The sequence below is a fragment of the Dermacentor silvarum genome, chromosome 8 (assembly GCF_013339745.2).
Source record: "Dermacentor silvarum isolate Dsil-2018 chromosome 8, BIME_Dsil_1.4, whole genome shotgun sequence".
Classification (NCBI taxonomy): Eukaryota; Metazoa; Arthropoda; class Arachnida; order Ixodida; family Ixodidae; genus Dermacentor; species Dermacentor silvarum.
In genome coordinates this window covers 42,625,504-42,643,654 of record NC_051161.1, presented here as the reverse complement: position 1 = coordinate 42,643,654, position 18,151 = coordinate 42,625,504, and the positions used below count along the sequence as shown (strand labels likewise).

At 47.4% G+C, this 18,151-nt stretch overlaps 3 protein-coding genes across 3 annotated transcripts; 1 reads left to right on the top strand and 2 right to left on the bottom strand.

Annotated features, from left to right (window-relative positions):
* Positions 1-1,314: 1,314 nt before the first annotated feature.
* Positions 1,315-10,535, bottom strand: LOC125947837 (uncharacterized). The gene is made up of 4 exons (XM_049673272.1): positions 10,070-10,535; positions 7,427-7,691; positions 3,903-4,118; positions 1,315-2,661 (listed from the first exon to the last, which is right to left on the bottom strand). Exons 1-4 carry the CDS (start codon positions 10,426-10,428, stop codon positions 2,341-2,343), a joined length of 1,161 nt encoding a protein of 386 aa, XP_049529229.1. The 5' UTR covers positions 10,429-10,535; the 3' UTR covers positions 1,315-2,340.
* A 1,331-nt stretch (positions 10,536-11,866) lies between these two features.
* LOC125947654 (microtubule-associated protein futsch-like) lies at positions 11,867-15,844 on the bottom strand. Its single transcript, XM_049672835.1, has 2 exons — positions 15,753-15,844; positions 11,867-14,414 (listed from the first exon to the last, which is right to left on the bottom strand). The coding sequence occupies exon 2, from the start codon at positions 13,469-13,471 to the stop codon at positions 11,867-11,869; it is 1,605 nt and encodes a 534-aa protein (XP_049528792.1). The 5' UTR covers positions 13,472-14,414; positions 15,753-15,844.
* LOC119461088 (uncharacterized) lies at positions 15,305-17,654 on the top strand. The gene has a single exon (XM_037722272.2). It carries the CDS (start codon positions 15,693-15,695, stop codon positions 17,643-17,645), a length of 1,953 nt encoding a protein of 650 aa, XP_037578200.2. The 5' UTR covers positions 15,305-15,692; the 3' UTR covers positions 17,646-17,654.
* Positions 17,655-18,151: the final 497 nt, after the last annotated feature.

Below are 18,151 nucleotides of genomic sequence, written 5' to 3'. Positions count from 1 at the left end.
ATGATCTCATGTACGCCTGCAGCCACCACTGCGTGACTTGTTCTTGTTTCCAAACAAGAACTCTTGGTGAGGTGTACCCTCGCAAGCGCAAAATTCGGTCGTTTTTTTTTTTCTTTTTCCTTTCAATGCAAAAATGGCAAACATGTTACCACAGTGCAGTTAGCGGTGTACTGTCGGTATTCGCAAGGCGCTTTGCTTTCGTTATATATTTGTCTTATGTTAAACTGTTAAACAATTATTTAAAGAGACCGACAACCACCCAGAACGTGTCACAAGATTTTTGATGGAAATCAAACAATCATAATTTATAGTGATAGTATTGAGCGTGCCATTTGCGGGTTAAGTAGGAATTGTAATTTTAAATTAGCATGGAGCCGCGAAAATGGTGCGTCGCGCCCCCTTGCGGTGAAACCTTGGTACTAGAACTGCGAGCTGACAACGTAACCGCACATTACTGTACCTAAGTCGGCTGTTAGTAAGTGCACCGTATGTATCGCTTAGGATAGCAGCCTTTTATGTCATATTGGCATTTGCGCTTTATTCTGTGCGTATTACGATCTAAAAAAAAAATCACGCTAACAATCGACGCTTCCTTCATGGTAATGAGTGGAACTGCAGAACCATGGCGAGCCGTGGCGTCCCTCATTGCATGGCGGCGCACATGAGTGCTTTTGTACGCGTACGTGTTAGCGAGTGAGTACCTAGAATTCTGTGGTCTTCCTGTGAGCTACAAACTACCATCGCATAAACATAGGCTTGGTAAACAAGATATTAATTTCTTTATACCAGCGCCGCGCTTGTATGCTTACCACCAATGCCAGCATAAAATCGCTGTCGCACTTAGCTATCCCTGTTTCTAGCATGCTTCCCCATAATGCCCCCCCCCCCCCCCCCCTTAATAAAGTTTTCTTCTTCTTCCAGCGTACGAAGTTCATAAACACGATCGCGACTGCAGACCGAAAGACGCTGATCAAAAATAATCCACGACGTTTTCCGCGTTACCACTGCAGGATTGCACACTCTGACTGCTAAGCTTTCCGTTGCACTATTAAAAAAAATAACGGGGTACCGTCACGATCTGCAGGACTTCAATAAAGTTTATTCCATCCATCCATCCACGTAAAATCCATCCATCCATGACGTGAGCGACAACCAGCATTTATAGATGAATGGATGGACAGACGGACAGACGGACAGACGGACGTCCGTCCGTTCATCCATGAAATGTTGGTTGTCGCTCACGTCACTACAAATACACAAAAGACCCGTATTCCGTTATCGTTTACTGTCAAGCATTTTACTTGGCACGTCAAGCGCACCATTCAATATGGGTAAAAAAATAGATTGAAAAATAGGTATATCACAAAATATCTTAAACAATGCGGAAACTACAGGCAGGTGTGACACAGCGCCTGCGTGCCTCAGTAGGAGGAGGAGCAGCTGCGGACTAAGTAGAAGGAAGAAGAATAACTAGAACACGTATATATAATTTTGTATGCTCCCGTACATGCACCTATACGCAGCAGGCCCCTGTAGAGCTAGCTTCTCCACAATAAGAGTCACTGAAAGGAGAAACACACCGTTGCGATTTTCATCGTTTTAAGATTGTAGTTCGCATACAGTACTACGGTGGCACGACGAACTTACTTTCGAAAGGCCAGTTGGCTATCGTCTGTGCGATTTCCTAAGCACTGACGCGAATAGTATTACAGGAGGCATAAATAACATAATGGGTGTGCTTTTTTCACGCGCGGGCACAACACTTTTAACATGTTTGTTGCTACGTGTCTCACACTGCAGTGAAATAATTTATTTTGTTATGACAAAGCTGCAGTATGAAGGACAGACCCAGCATGACATAAGAGTTCCGTGCCGCAGCTCGCTGGCAAACTTTCGTTGGACTCCCAACGCTGGTTTTTCCTACTTCCGCGGTACCCTGCATTCGCAGCATTTCGCCAGCGGTGTGACGATGTATAGTGCATGCCACTTGCATACGCCGTGCCAGATTCCTTGCGAAAAATTCACTGATATACAAAAAGGCCCGGGGACTCTTGTATCACAATTACTGTCAGCATCTTTATCAGATCACGCGCTACTAAATATTAGCAAAATACGTTATCTTAATTTCATATTTCCATGACAATTGCGTAATAACGGCGTAAGAACGCAAATTACGAGAAAAACTAAACCCGAGGATTAAAAAAAAAATAGAATGCGCAAATACCCATCTCTACTCTTTGTGACGTCACTCGTTAAGGCGTCCGTAGTTCGTCGATGCCATAGAAAACAGCCAGCTGCGCCGTCTCGTGTGCACTGAGCGATACGAGCAGTGAACGACCTTCAGTCACGACCGTCACGAAAGTGGCGTTGACGGCGAATTCCATCGAGCAGAAGCTGCCCAGGCTTGGGTTCGCTGATGATCGTCTCGTTCCCCAGCGACAGCGGAGGCGGCTCCGACGCATTGCCGGCTGCAGGCGGAGCTGTGAAACGGTCCGGGTCCAGCACCATGAAGAGGTGCGATCGCTGTTCGGAGGTCTTGAAGGCCACCGAGGCGATGGCTGTCGCCAGAACCAGCAGCACGCAGAAGATTGTCGTCGAGCGGCGCCAAGTGCGACGCACAATCTCCCTGAACCGGGCTTCATACCGCTCCTCTCGCAGAGCCTGCACGTGTTATTATTGATTGATCGATTGATTAATTGATTGATTGATTCGCACACCACCTTTAACCTGGCTTCGCGCCGTGATTGACTGATTCTATACAATTTCGTCACACCAGAATGTGTACACTGCCTAATTTTGTTTCGAGCGCTGTTTGTACTGGGACTAGAAATGTCGGCAGTCATTTCTTTCGCCGCATACAGACCACATGATAGGAAGCAACAACAAAAAACAGTAGCGCCGTCGGCTGGCGCTTAAACGCAATCCTAAAATTAAAGGGAGTTCTTTTTTATTAACTGCATTACTTTTGGATGGGGCTGTGTAGGTACAAGAACGCATAAACAAGCGCATGAATGCACACACACACGTGCGTACATACGTACAAAAGCACATACATACATACATACATACATACATACATACATACATACATACATACATACATACATACATACATACATACATACATACATACATACATACATACATACATACATACATACACACACACACACACACACACACACAAACACACACACACACACACACACACACACACACACACACACACACACACACACACACACACATACATACATACATACATACATACATACATACATACATACATACATACATACATACATACATACATACATACATACATACATACATACATACATACATACATCGCTTTGTTACACGTGAATCGCTTTGTTAAAGTAATGAGGCTCTCAAAGGCGCATACTTGTTGCAGTGAAAATATTTAGGTAGTGTTTTTTGTTTCATAGCGTAATTCCGTAGAGAACAGAGGTCTTTAACTACGACATCTGCGGCTATAGCATAGGTGGCGAGACATATAAGTTGATTCGTTATAGGTGTGTTGCCTCGAGCGGCTCGAGCGCCGGTAGGGAAAGCGACTGCCACCCCCCTCTCCCGACGCCGCCACAGGGTGAGGGAGCGGGGGGGAGGGGGGGGGGGGAGAGCGGCCGGCTGTCCTTCCCCGGCACTCCCGCACAGCATCCAAACCTTCAGACACCTCAAAGAATCTCGCGCGACAGCACTCGCCTCTCAAATAGCTACAATAGCAAGCATTGGGCGACGAACCCACCCTACTAAGGTTGCGCGGGGGCCCGCGGCCTTATGCATCGGCGCCTATGTGAAAGTGCGACCACCGCCATACACGCAAAACTATATCGAAAGAACGAAAGAAAGCTATTCGCTTTAAAGGCGTTGCGTAGCACCTCTTCTTCCTCGCGCGGCGGCGGTAACGTCGACGATGAGGTGACCGATGCAGCCGGGACATTTGTGCCGGTTCTCACACCCGGCGGCAGTTGCGTCGCAGCCTGAGATGCGGCCGAGTCGCTGGTCGGAGGTGCACGGGCCCCAGTGCGGGATACCCGGCTGGCCGAGCTCTCACTAGCTGACGATGGCTGGGCCACAACGTCCGCACCTTTCACCTGCGAAGACCAGGCGTTCTTTATTTATGCGAGCGGGAGAGACTCGGCATTGCTGGTACGATGTAACGCAAATAAACAACGCATATGTGTCGTTTCATTCCTCAGTCCGTTTCTCATTGGCGCTATTTCTGTGCAATGTCCTGATTTATAATTTTAAGGGGGTGGGGGATGGAGATTGGGGAGGCTGGCATGATTGTGTTTGAATGCTAGAATTTCTACCTATATATATATATATATATATATATATATATATATATATATATATATATAGTAACTAGATTTTTCAATGGGCCAAGCGTATTTAGGAAAATCAGAAGCACAACTTCGCGGTTAACTTAGGTTGGTAACCTAACCTAAGTTAACCGCGAAGTTGTGCTTCTGATTTTCCTATATATATATATATATATATATATATATATATATATATATATATAGTGCTATCTGAATAAACAGCAGAAAACATGACGATCATGCAACGGAAGACGAAAGGGGCTTTTTTGTACATTATTATGTAAACTGCGGGCGCGCTGTGAGCGCTGATATCATGGCGCTCCAGGGCATGTGTCCATTGCTGGCCGTCTCGCTGGCCGTCTCGTTCAGTATAGCCATGCACGGCGCTGAGCCCACAAACGTTATTCTGTTATGACCTCGATCAACCATATTTCCGTTTCATAAATTAGAATTTTTTGCTGACGAAAACGCCAGTCTGACCAATCGCCATTCTTTTCAACAGTCGCTCTCAACGGGGGAAGTTCCGTATGAGTAGAAGATTGGTTAAGTTATGCTAATTTTCAAGTCTGGTGATAAGAGCGCTGTCGACATATCCCTAACAAGTGTTCCCGGTAAGATATACGCTATATACTAGAGTACATAATATTTTCAAATGTAAGCTAATCACTTGGAAAGGAACAACTTCTTTAAACATCAATTAACATACGGTTTTGGAAAAGGACTGTCATGTGAGATACAGGTAATCGAATTCTTTACAGATATTTTTCTAAACATGGATGCGTGCGCTCAGACAGATTCCATATTCATTGAATTCGCTTAGGCCTTCGATCGTGTCGCTCACTTCCCGTCTCATAGCTAAATTTTCAAGTTTATTAAACATCGAAATGTCGATTCCCTAAATATATCCTAAGAAATTCTTGTCATTACGTTAGCAACGAACCGTCGTCGATAACTTCGCGTCCAGTATTAGCGGTGTAACATCTGGCGTAGCACAGGGAAGCGTCTTGGGACCATTACTTTTTATGATTTATATTAATGATCTGCCATCTGAAATAACATCATCCATACGCTTGTACGCTGACGACTGCTTAATTTATCGTCAAATCTGCTCACCCTCCAATCACGTCGCTATATTCAACGTGATCTTAGGCCGTATTACTAAATTGCTTTCCACGACAAATGACCCTGAACACTGATAAATGCAAACTGATAACATTCACCCGCAAAAAGACATTTCCTGATTTTGATTACTCACTTCATAATGCCCCCGTTACACGCCCCAACTCTTAGAAGTATACCTTGGCATTCTCCTTACACGTAACCTGTCATGGTCCGCGCAAATCGAAAAAATAACTGCTAAAGAGTCACGTACGCTCGGATATCTTAAACGTAATCTTCGTGGTGCTCCTCCGCTCACCAGACAACTTGCCTATCAGGAATTCGTTAGGCCTGAACTCAATTTTGCGGCCCACGTACACCTGGTCACCTCGTCAAGCTTACCTAATCACGACGTTCGATATCAGTTCAAAACAGCGCTGCCCGCTTCATTGCCCGAGATTATCACCGCCACTCTAGAGCGACTAGCACCAAGCTCTCCTTGTCCCTCTCACCTCTCGAATCACGTAGAATCGTAGCATTAATTGCTTTGCTGTTTCACAGTATATGCACCCGTCCACCCCGCCGCTCACTCGGCCATGCACTCCGTACATCTCGGCGTTTGGACAATCATCTTATAGCTTCCAGTGGATCTTTAATCAAACGATTTCATTCAATTCATCCGCTTTACCACGGGCCATTCAGCATTGGAATGACCTACCACACGGCATATATAGCTGACATTTCCGAACCTGCATACTTCAGAGCACACTTAAGTATATTGTGGGCATTCATTGTGCACTTCATCATCTGTATATTATCATCAGCATGCGTGTGCCCTTCATCTTCATCGCGCGTGCGGGCGCATCATCAGCGTGGACTGTGCCGAGGGCTGTTCATGACGGTTGTTGATGCCACCTTCCTTCGTCGAGTCTCTCGGGCTAAATAAAGGTCCGCTCTTACTGTGACGTCATAATATATTATTTCCATTAATTATGCGTCACCACTAGCCGCACTGTGTAGCTAAGTCCTCTGGCGAAGTTGTATACGTTCTTGTTGTTTCCTTCGTTGCTTTATACTTATGTTAGCGACTTGTTCTTTCGTCTTTACGCGCTATATGAACTGTATAATTTATTTTTACTCCCTTCTTGTTATTTTCCTTGTATCCTCCCCTCACTGAATACTCCATTGGGAGCCTGTGAGGTAACTGAATGAATGAATGAATGAATGAATGAATGAATGAATGAATGAATGAATGAATGAATGCGTACGGTTCGCTTTCTGAACCTTATAAGATCACGCCGGAAGAGCTATCTGTTGCATGGGCTAGCTGCTTAAGCGTTCCATTCTATGCCCATAGAGCGCAAATATACAACGCACAAAAATACTATAGACGCTAAAGTATATGCCACAAGCCTCCGTGCTGCGTACTTAACTGTGCACATCTTTAAGCGTGGAAAATCATTTGCGCTCCAAATGACAGCAAATGGTTTTCATTTTATTCATTTATTTATGCATATTGTAAGCCTTTTTCAGTGATAGTCTGCGAAACACGAGTGAATACACGTGTAAGAGAACAAAAAGAAAAAAAAAAAAAAAGCACAGGACCACATAGTTATATCACGGCCGTGGTTATATTATTATATATAGGGGCGAGATGCGAGAACACCCGTGAACTTAGATTTAAGTGCACGGTAAAGAACCCCAGTACTTCAAATTATTCCGGAGTCTCCCACTATACGGCGTGCCTCAAAACCAGACCGTGGTTTTGGCACTTAAAACCCCATAATTTAATTAATTAATAGTCATATTAGTTAACATAATGTTAAATAATATGACTTTACATAATGTTAAATAATAATTTGAGACTGTCGTACAAATCCTCCTAATTACCGTTTATTTTCAACGCGTCCTTGAAAACAGCTACACAACTCGCGTTCACGAGCTCACGAGCACATCCTTCTACGTGAGACCCAACTTACAGCGGTGCCGCTGACTTCAGTGACGTCATGTTTGTCAGGTTTGCCTCCATGCAACTTCTGCTCCGCGGCGGCCCCGCTCTTTGGAGCACCGCTCTTGCCTTTCCTCCGCAAGGCCGTGGCTTTGTGCACGTCTGCGGTGCTCGCAACCTTCTTGGTGGCAGGCGCATTGTCGTCGGCTGTCTTTGTGGTGGTCGCGAACTCGGCCAGCGGCTCTCCCGAGACACGATCCGCCGCGACAGCTTTCTTCTGCTTCGAGGTTGCCCCCCTTCGGTATAAAGCAGTGGAGAAAATTCGGCTAAAGGCGCAGCGTCAGCGTAATACAGCAATGCTTTGTTGACGCCGGCTTTATGCAAGTGAGCGCTCAATCCGCACCAAAGTCAATGTATAGCGTGGTTCAATATTTCAAAACAGTGCGTTTTCACGCGGCTGTGATGGCCCACAGGCCGGCATGCCGAGATGGAGTAAACTGTAAACAATTCATTGGGCAAACTATACACATGCAGGATGCCCGAGTTAGCGTTAGCCAAGCTGTTAAAAAAAAAAAAATGTCGCAGTTACACCCGAAAGGCGAAGCATCAATTGCGATAGCAACTTAGCAGAGAGCTACACGGAGTAAGGATAGTAGTTTTATTAGCTGTATAAACTTGGACATGCAGCAGCACCAGTAACGCGCAGAACTGTTGTCGACGCCGTCGCCGTTTTGCCCGCGTTCGCACCGAACGCGCGCGGCGTTGGTGACTGTTGCCAGGGCCTCCTGGGGAACGTTTTTATATAAATACGCATTTGGTAGCCGCAGCTAAACGTCACCTCCCCTCCCTCCCGTCCCCCCACGGCCTTTCGCGCGACGGAAGAAATCGCGTTTGCTCTATATATATGGTGATTGTAAAGGAGGAAAGAGACGCTTAATTCTGCAGCCCTTCAGGGAGCATGGCTACAGTGCGTAGAAAGTAAATATATTCTAGGCACTGTAGCATGGCGGAGAACGCGCGTTTGTTCTCCGCCGTGCGTTCGCTCCCCGTGAAAGCGCGCGTCCCTCGCGCCCTTTGACTCGCACATACATGCGTCCGGCGCGCGGCGACGATATCATCGCCGTTGGCGTCATACGGAACCTCACGGCGACGCCGACGGCAGAAAATCCTCTTTGAGTGTCCCTATAATTGCTATCGCAATAAAGAAACATTTGTACAATATATTTGTACAATATAGTTCTTTTCCGCCACCAGTGTACTTTTGTGAAATAATTACCTGGTGAAATAGAAAAACATTGATTACTCAGCGTTCTAATTTCGAATTAAGGGCGTGAATTCCGACGGGAAAACAGTGTTTCTTCTTCTTCTTTTTTCTTTTTTGATGTTATTGCATGCGTCCTAAAACATCTAATTGACTCATTTTCAGCTCGCTATGTCCTGAGTAATTATTTTTTCCACGTTTTACTCGTAGCGTGCGAAGTACGGCCTCAAGAGATTTGCGCTCGCCGGCTGCCGGCGCGCGCAAATCTCGCAGGCCGTGGACTAGCTATGCTCATTGTCTAACTCGGCAACCGCATCGTTGCGCCAAGCTGTCCGGTATTGGTATTGACTTCCGCTGATAGCGATCTGTGTGTTTCCGCGTGGCGAACGCAGCCTACGCGATGACCAGGTCCCAGCATGGTCATTGCCATCCATCCGACTGTTGACACGAAATTATAAAGGAAACACAGTCTGGGGGGTTTCTTGGTAAGGAAGCTTCGCAGTTGGTGAAAACTTGGGACCAACGCGGTTCCGGGGGCAATCGTCCTGCCATTTGAGCTAACCAGGATGCTGCAGATCGCAGAGCGAGGCCAATTTATCGACAACTTGAAGCAAATTAGGGATGCTGGATATAGGAAACAAGTTCTGTGGAAGCCCGCAATCTTGGGGAACGTTCATGAAAAAAAAAAAAAAAAAAAAACTTCAGTTCATTCGACTCCTGCACAAAACTACAAAGGACTCCCGGACTGGGTCGAATTTTTCTTCAACTGCATGGCTTTCTTTCTAAGGAACCCGTATTGTGTTTCGATCCTTTGTAGATACGTGCTTGCAGTCGTGTAAATGACAATTTTCCATTCCCTGAATTGCTAAGTATATGTGAACAGGTACCCAGTGCAGTTGTTTTTTAAATGTTAGATCCATGCAAAACAACCTAAATTAACCTTTTTCCCCGAAATTTACTAAAATTACATACTATTAAGTTTAGCATCCAGCTGTTTTTTTTTTTTTTTTTGGGGGGGGGGGGGGAATTCGATTGAATATGTGTATGCGACATCCTGACGTCACTTTTTCATGCATGCAAGACGCATAAGAGGGGAAAAAATCATCATAAAAATTGTTAGTTTTCCTAAACGTAGCCATCATGCTACAAGCCATTTGAATGCTCAGTATCACCTGAGGTTGTTCGACGTGGTTATGTTGTTGCGCTGATAAGCACGAAGTCGCGGGTTTGACTCCCGGTAGCGGCGCCCGGAGCGGAATGCAAAAACGCCCGTGTACCGTGCTTGGGGTACAAAGAACACCACGTGGTCATAATTTATCCGGAGTCGCCGTACCTCAAAAGCCAGGGTGCAGTTTCAGGATGCTAAACCCCACAATCTAATAATGCTGCAAGAAGTACGCCGCGCTCACTTACTGGCGTTCCGCGGAGTTTTCTGTTGCGTGCATGTTTTTCTTCTGCTTGCTCGACGCCACGGATGCCGCTGTTCCATCGGCGGCGTGGGCCGCTACTTCCTTGGACTGTGACGTGTCGCCCGCTGCATCCGTGCCGGCCGCCCCGGCAGAGCCGCCTACTCCGGCATCTTTTGCCCCGGGGCCTGATAGCGAGGCGGCTGACGGCACGGTGTCCGATGCCCCGGCGTCCGGGCCACCGCCAGGCAGCTGCGACTCCCGGCGAACCGCGACCGTACTAGGGTCTCCCGAGTCCACAAGCTGCGCCTCCGCGTCATCGTCGTGGACTGGAGTTGCTTCTGGAAGGCAGAAATACTGGCCCATTCTCCTCCGTTCTCTTCTTGATGATGATAATATTAAAATGCAGAGGCACCTGCCCACTCAAGGGAATAGCGGGGCGCGCGCACTGGGATGTGTGCATTGCAATGCACTGGCCTCCACTCCATCTAGTGAAGATCAGCGATGCAATGCCATAGAAAACTTTATTCGTGGTAATCGCGGACTAAATTGATGATCATCATGATGATACTTTAAAGCATATTGCACGGACCCACAATGGGGCCAGGAACAGCGGCACAGGAGAGGCCAATGGCAGGCCAGTAAAGTCCTTTGCAAAGTCCCTTTCTTCAGGGAGGAGAAACGACGACACCACAGTAAGTGGCGATTTGTTGATTATAATCTATTGCAGAAGTGAAAAAGTTGTTTCCAAGCGATGGCGCATACGCAAATGCGGTAGCCTGACCAAGAAGCGTGTTTTTTTAGTGAATAATAATATAAATTGAAACTCGGAATAATCAAGTGTGTGTGTGCATAACTATTAAGGGAGGGAGGCACTTAGGCAATCGCAGTACTTGAAGGCAAAAATAAATTGAACGGCCTTTTCATTTTTTAAAATATCCTTTGTGAATAGTCTATAATATTTGTATTTTGTTGTACTGTTCTTGTTCTGTCAGCATAATCTCTATTATTCTTTTGTATCTACATTGAACAACTCATCGATATGTTTTTGCTCGAAACCTAAAACAATTTCGGTGATTGATCACGTCCGCGGCTCTATATAGATTGTGCGTGCTCGACACTTATAAATTGCCATGCTATTCGGTCGCTCCATTGTGGCGCTTATTGCACTTGCACGCGTACGTTTTCATCGTTTACAGGTGTGGCGCGAACGGCTCGTACAACCACAATCTACACGAAGCCCACCAGATATACATGTGGGCGGTGTTCACGGGCGATAGCCAGCAGCCTCCGTCCGACTGTGCCCACAGGTGCCCTGCCCAGCGCCACGCGACAATAAAGCACGGCGTGCACATCCTTCTAACACACCAAGCTATATATTTACACAGTTCTATGACGACATCGACTACACCTGACATTCTTCTCGGTCTTTTTTTATTTATTTTTAAATTTTTGTTCTTCGAAGTAGGAGCAGGGCATATGGCAGTAGTCAGCAGGGAACATTTCGTAAGCAACGATGCATTAATAACCGAGTGCAGCGGCATTGCGTGGCACGAATAGTCCTGCCATCCGCATTATGTCCAGAGTGTCGAATTCCATTTTACGAAATAACGCCAGCTATATATACGTTTGCTTGCACGTCAATAAAAAAGTCAATAACAATCGTTAAAATATAACATGTAGAAAGAAAAAAAAAAGGGGGGGGGGGAGGTGCCTATGTTTCAGCGTAACACGACTCACAAGCGGCGTCATTAAGAAAACATTATTAAATGTGAGGCGATGTCGAAGACAACAGCGCCTGTACCTAATTGATGTCCAGCGTGAGAATGTCCCTTTCGGTTTCTTCCTCCGGTATCATAAGCTGAGCGCGGCCGTTCTCGCTCTTGTTCCACTCCGGGAACGTCAGCAGCGTGGTGCCCTCTTCGTGACCCTCCTGCTGACCACCCCTGAACGTGAACTGGCCGATCGCAATGGTGAACACCACCACCGACGTCAAGAAGAGGAGCGCTACGGTGAAACCGATCCGCGTCTTGTAACGAAAGACCAGCTCGACCGTGTCCTGTGTCCCAGGCGCGGGAGCCTGCTGAGACAGCCGCTGGCTCTCGGGAGAAACCACAGCACTGGCGGGGCCTTTCGGAAGGTCGGGGATCTTTTGCACGACATCCGGAGGCAGGTACAAAGGACAGAACTCGCTTGCTTGAGTGTCGGCTGCTGCCTCTGTTTCCCCGGCTGCCACCTCTGTGCCGCCGGCTGAAACATGCTCACCAGGACCCTCCACCGGCTCACTCTTGTGGTCCGGTAGGTGCTCTTCTCTGTGAGATTCGTGCTCGTAGTCTTTGGCGCCGTCTTCCAAACCTTCGCCTCCACCCTCCGCCGGCTCGGCCTCGTGGTCCGGTAGGTGCTCTTCTCTGTGAGATTCGTGCTCGTCGTCTTTGCCGCCATCTTCCAAACCTTCCCCTCCATCGTCGCCGTGATCCAGTTCCTCTTCACCGGCACGTTTCTCTCTGTTCACGACGGACGCGATTTCCTTGCCGTCGTGTTCCGCAGCAACGTTCCGGTCTCCAGCTGGAGTCGCGGGTGACATTGACGCTGTAGCATCGGGCGGCGGCGGGACGGACTCGGTCAACGACTCTTGTACCGCCGTTTCATCATCGGGAGCGACAGGGACCAAGCGTACGGCGAATTTCTCGTTGTCGGCGGCCTGCTCCTCCTGCGACGGCGATGAAAGAACGATGGTGGGGGGAGAGGACAGCAGCTCCTCTCTTTCCTTCTCCAAGTTATCCAATTCAACGGGGTCGGAAGGCACGCCGGCTTCCCGCAAGATTTCGACTTGACGAAACTTCGCGGCCAGCTCATCCTCCGCCTTTTCACGCAGTTCAGCCTCTAGGAGCTCCGAGGGCGACCTGTGGTCCATGACGAGGTCTTCGAGGAAATCGCGAGATTTCGTGGTCTTCTTGTTGACCGTTTGCCCAGCAGCCGACTCTTCCGTGTCTCGTTTGCGAGGCTCGGTTGACCTGCTGGACCGCGCCGCGGCCTTTTTCTCCCCTGGATCGTCGGCGGGTGGTGGAGCCGTGCCGCAGCAGGCGTTCAAAACGTCGGTCAAGGAGCTGACAAGTCCGGCGAAGCTGTGGGCGAGAGCGTCGCAGCCATCCTGTTGCACTGTCGCACCGACGTAGTCCGGAGCGGTATCGGGCGACGGCGCCACGTAGCTGTAGCGCAGACTGGGCTGCTGCTGTGTCGGTGACTGCACGGACGCTGGAGTCGTTGCTTCCGAGCTGGCAGCCGGTGTTCGGCTGGGTTGTTGGTTGTCCTCAAAATGTGGCTCATACCTCGCAGAAACACTTACGGATCCGCCTTCTTCCTCGCTGTAGGTGCCGTCGGTCAACTCGGATTGCACCAGATCAGACATCGGTAAGCGACGGTTTTTGAACGCTTCCGTTCACTTCACCGTTTCGTTGACGTTTCTCTTGGCAGCAGTAAATATGTCTTTCGGTTGATAACTGCACTAAGTAGGCCAGCGGACCAAATAATTCGCTAACGACGGCAACCCAGCCGATAACCGAACGAATGTGGAGCGCGCTGTTCTTTTTCTTCTTCGTCTTCGCTTATTGAGGCCTGTGCGCGTGCATTACAGCATTGACAGCTGACTGATCCCCGGTGCGGGGGAAAATGAGCAATAAAAAAACAAAAATGCAGATCCAACACATATTTTGGAATACAGGTGAAAAAAAATGTCCGACGATTACGATACCCCCTAATGCAAAATTTGAGCGCAGCTGTACACGTGTTTTCATTCGGCGATATATATTACCCGCTGTAGTTGCTTAATGGCTATGGTGTTGGGCTGCTAAGCACGAGGTCGCGGGATCAAATCCCGGCCACGGCGGCCGCATTTTATTGGGGCAAAATGCGAATACACTTGTGTGCTTATATTTAGGTGCACGTTAAAGAACCCCAGGTGGACCAAATTATTCTGGAGTCCTCCACAACGGCGTGCCTCATAATCATATCGTAGTTGTGGCACGCAAAGCCCCATAATTTAATTTTGTTGGCGATATATTGAGGCAAAAAATTTCAGACCGAAATCACCGCACCGACTGGCAGTGGACTAGTGCCGTCAGCGCCTTCGCAGATGGAGGGGCAATATGGAAACGCTGGCCTGATGAGCGGCATCATAGCCAGCTGTGGAAGAAAACGACGAACGCACGAGCAGTGGCCACTCAAGATTGGCTGCATTGCTCAGGATTGGCTCCAATCGTCAGCTGTGATCGCAGCCTTTACGATCTATGTGATGATCAAATGTGTGCGAACATAATATAACTTTCAAGCACCGTGATCATGTTCTGATATACCTGATGCATGCCACGGCGTTCGCGCCGTTACGCCGAGGGACACCGACGAGCCAGTTGTGGAAGAACGCGCGAGCAGTGGCACGAGCGCGTTCGCGCGGTTGCGCCGAGGGACGGCGACGCTCAACCCAGGAAAGGGCTAAAGCCCCTGAAAAAAAAGAAGAAGAAAAAAGTTAGAACGGGCGTATAAGAGCTGTGCTCTAAAGATTTTAATTCTGAGGTTACGTGCCAAAACAACGATATGACTATAAGGCACAGAATCCATCTGAAGTGAAAATTTCGTGAAGCTGCCGGTTAATTAAATACTAAGCAATTGTTCATCTAGCAAAATGTTTTGCAGTATAGCGATTACACTCGGGGAATCAACAAGACGTACGCGGCCCGTGTGATCCGAGCAACCGCAGATTACACAGTATTCGGGAACCGGCCCACCTTTCTTGACAAGAAGCCGAGTCGACCGAGCACGGCTCGGCTTCTTGCATATACAGTATACATAGGCTGATATCTATTCAATTGGCCGATACCTATTTGCCTGGTTGGGAACAACTGAATTAAAGAACAAAGAAACTCATTCATTCATACCATAGCCTCCTATATATTATATGAATGAATGAATGAATGAATGAATGAATGAATGAATGAATGAATGAATGAATGAATGAATACGCGTGCGTGCGTGCGTCTATTTAGTGCTGAGTGAGTGCAAAAACGTCACGATGTTCTGCTCACAAGTAGAGTGGTTAGAACTCTACAAGTGACCACCACCTGCGCCATGACACTTCCACCTGGAATACGAAACCGAAACTGGTTGTAGAAATGCTAGATAATTACTTAGGTCAATCTTAGGCGGGTCAGTATTTCTATTTAATGTCGGTGTTCAGACCTTCATTTATTACAAAAAATGGTGTAAATAAACTAACTAAATTTATTGTGTATTTCTGAGGTGTTTTTATGATTTTTATCCCATAAGAGTTTCATACATATTCCCCTATTTGCTCCGTGTGTGTTTAGGATCGGACGCGACGAGTAAAGCTAGTACTAGCCACCATAATAGTACTACCAGTACTACCGTCGTAAAAAGCGTGAGTGGAGGGCTTTAGCGATGACGATGACCACCTCCTTACCTTGGCGGGGCCTTCACTTAGATTGCGTTTGTCGCATAAGCCTCAATCCATATCCAAATCCGCATGGGCGCATTCACGCAACTCGAGACCGTGCTAGGGCACAGTAACCATGCTCGAGATTGGCTACAATCGTTGGCTGTGATTTACGATCTATTTGATGATCAAATGTGTGCGAAATAATAGAACTTTCAAGCACCGTGGTCATGTTCTGATATACCTGATGCATGCCACGAAGTTTAAGACCCCGCAGTTCGCGACCGCGATGCGCTGGATGTGCCAGTTTTGGATGTTTCGGCGAGCGCTCCACGGAAAAATTCATCGCGAGCTCGAGAACGAGTATTTTCACGAAGTTTTGGAGAAGCAGCCCGACCTAAAGCACAGTGTGATGAAACAACCAAACAAGGAAAGCGTACGCAAATTGCTTAGTGCTGCTGTCCCTACGGTAGACGACTCCATACGTCGTTTCGTCGAGCTCTCCGTGCACACGGACGAGAGTAGCTCGTGCATCGAAAATAGAGAGCACAAACCGATTATAGAGGTTGTCGTTGCTAGCTTGCCTGCAGTGTCCAACGATGGCTTAAAGTGTGCTCTTGCAGGTCTTTGCTTGTGGCCACAGACGGAGTCGACCACAACTCCGCACTTTAAGCAGCTGTGGAATGCGCTTGACAACGAGTGTAGCGCACGGTGTTCTCGATGGGACAAACAGCGCCAGCTTATGCTGGCGGACTGTTTCTATCATCTGCGGCTCAGCAGGATCTCAAAGTACAACAGAACCATGCTTAATATTGTTGGGCGCTCGATCACAAAGCTAACGCCCCGAGAACTGATTCAGTACTTGTACTACACGAACCTGCAGCGGTGGATGGTGCGAAACATCAAACCAGTCATTGAAGATAGGCTTCTGTCATCTTTTGACGTGCTCAATGTTGATGAAATCGGATTGGTGTGTCAAAGCTTCTTCAAGTCTCAGGAAGTAATCGAAGACAAACGGCTTATGGCACGGATCGTGAAATCGTTTGAAGAAAACGTAGTGCAAGCGGACAGTATCGCGATTGGAGCAGTAGCAAAAGTACTTCGTTACAGCCGGTCTGCTCATGACACATCTGCTTGGGCGAAGGCTCTGATAGTCTGCGAGCCTGTTGTAGCCAAGTGGGCACCAACCACAGTAGCTCACGTAACGACACTGGCAGTTGCACTTAAGAGCTACCACCCTGTTCTCCTGGACACTGCCTTGCAGCACTTAATGGCAGAGATAACAACTGTTCGGTTGAAGGAAATCGCAAGGACACTGAAAGCTGTAGCGCTGTTCAACCATAACCCTGAAGGGTTTGATTACAAATCTGTATTACACGAGCTGTCGAGCCTACGTAGGAAGGCAGAAATTGAAATTCACCATCACACATTTGTGTCAGCGTTGTGGTATCTGGCAGTTGTTGGCGTATACTGTGTGGACTTGCTGCCAGTGGCACTGAATGACGATCGTATGTATGGGAGTTGCAAGCACAAGGACGTTAGCTTCCATGCGGAGGCACTTCAGAGCTCTGTGCAGATTGAACTGCCCCAATATACCGGGCCATTTCTGAGCCCGCATGTCCTCACGAGTTTACAGACAGAGCGCCATTTCGTGGGGCGTGACATTGATGAAGGAACAAAAGGGTTGGTCCACAGGGAGCAAGTTACTTTAGAAATTGTGAATCGTCTGCAGACCCGGTTCGGCGATGTGTGCACTATCAAGCGTACTCTTCCGCACCATCACTACCCTGACATTTTGCTTTGTGTTGAACAGGAAGGAAAGCTGGAACTGTCAAAATGCGAGTTGCAGCTTGCCAGTGGTGTATGGAAACCATTCAAAAGTGGCACAAAAGTTGCTTGTGCTGTGGTTGTGCACGGGCCAGGGTCATACTGCACTAACACTAACAAGCTTTTGGGCATCGAGATCATGAAGTTGCGTCAGTTGCGGCATGTGGGATATAAGGTAATAGAAGTGCCCCATTTTCTGCTGTCGCAAATGTCAAAGATTGCATTTGACTCCTGGATTGAGCAGAAATTACAGGCTCAGCGTGCAACTGTAGAAATTTCAAAATCCTGTACAATAAAAGGAGATTTATAGACCATGCAAGTAAAGTCCTTAGTAATTATAAATGCTTATTGATAGGGGTGTGCAAATATTCAAAACTCTTGAATAATGAATCAATTACTCCCCCATTCAATTCAGGGACCGAACTGAATAGTCGCTGTTCGAAAACCCAAATATTTTTTTAATAGTTCTCGAATATTTCATGTCAATTGTGCATGATGAAACATGAAATTGAAGCAAGAATACGGTAACTTTGATCCCCTGCACAGTGGAGATACTGTACTAGAGGACGCTGTCGCTCAGGGAACTGGGCTTTACCAGTGAAACCACGATGAACCAAAACTACAATTTTGCTTAGACATGGCATTAGGCAGTGGGTATTATTTGGAAACTACATATAGATGCAGCACATGTGTCCTCCGGTCATTTTAAATATGAAGGCATTTCATTGCAACATATTTGATACAGTAGTGGCATTATCTGCCGCGACCATTCAAAATAGAGAAAAGGGGCCTTTTATTTTTTCTCGCTCTGCCATA

Coding starts and splice junctions, on each gene's coding strand:
- LOC119461088 (XM_037722272.2), top strand. CDS start 15,693: ATGATCAAATGTGTGCGAAATAATAGAACTTTCAAGCACCGTGGTCAT.
- LOC125947837 (XM_049673272.1), bottom strand. CDS start 10,428: ATGGGCCAGTATTTCTGCCTTCCAGAAGCAACTCCAGTCCACGACGAT. Junction 7,692..10,069: donor GAAAACTCCGCGGAACGCCA/GTAAGTGAGCGC, acceptor TTTATACCGAAG/GGGGGCAACCTCGAAGCAGA. Junction 2,662..3,902: donor CGCCGCGCGAGGAAGAAGAG/GTGCTACGCAAC, acceptor TAACACGTGCAG/GCTCTGCGAGAGGAGCGGTA.
- LOC125947654 (XM_049672835.1), bottom strand. CDS start 13,471: ATGTCTGATCTGGTGCAATCCGAGTTGACCGACGGCACCTACAGCGAG.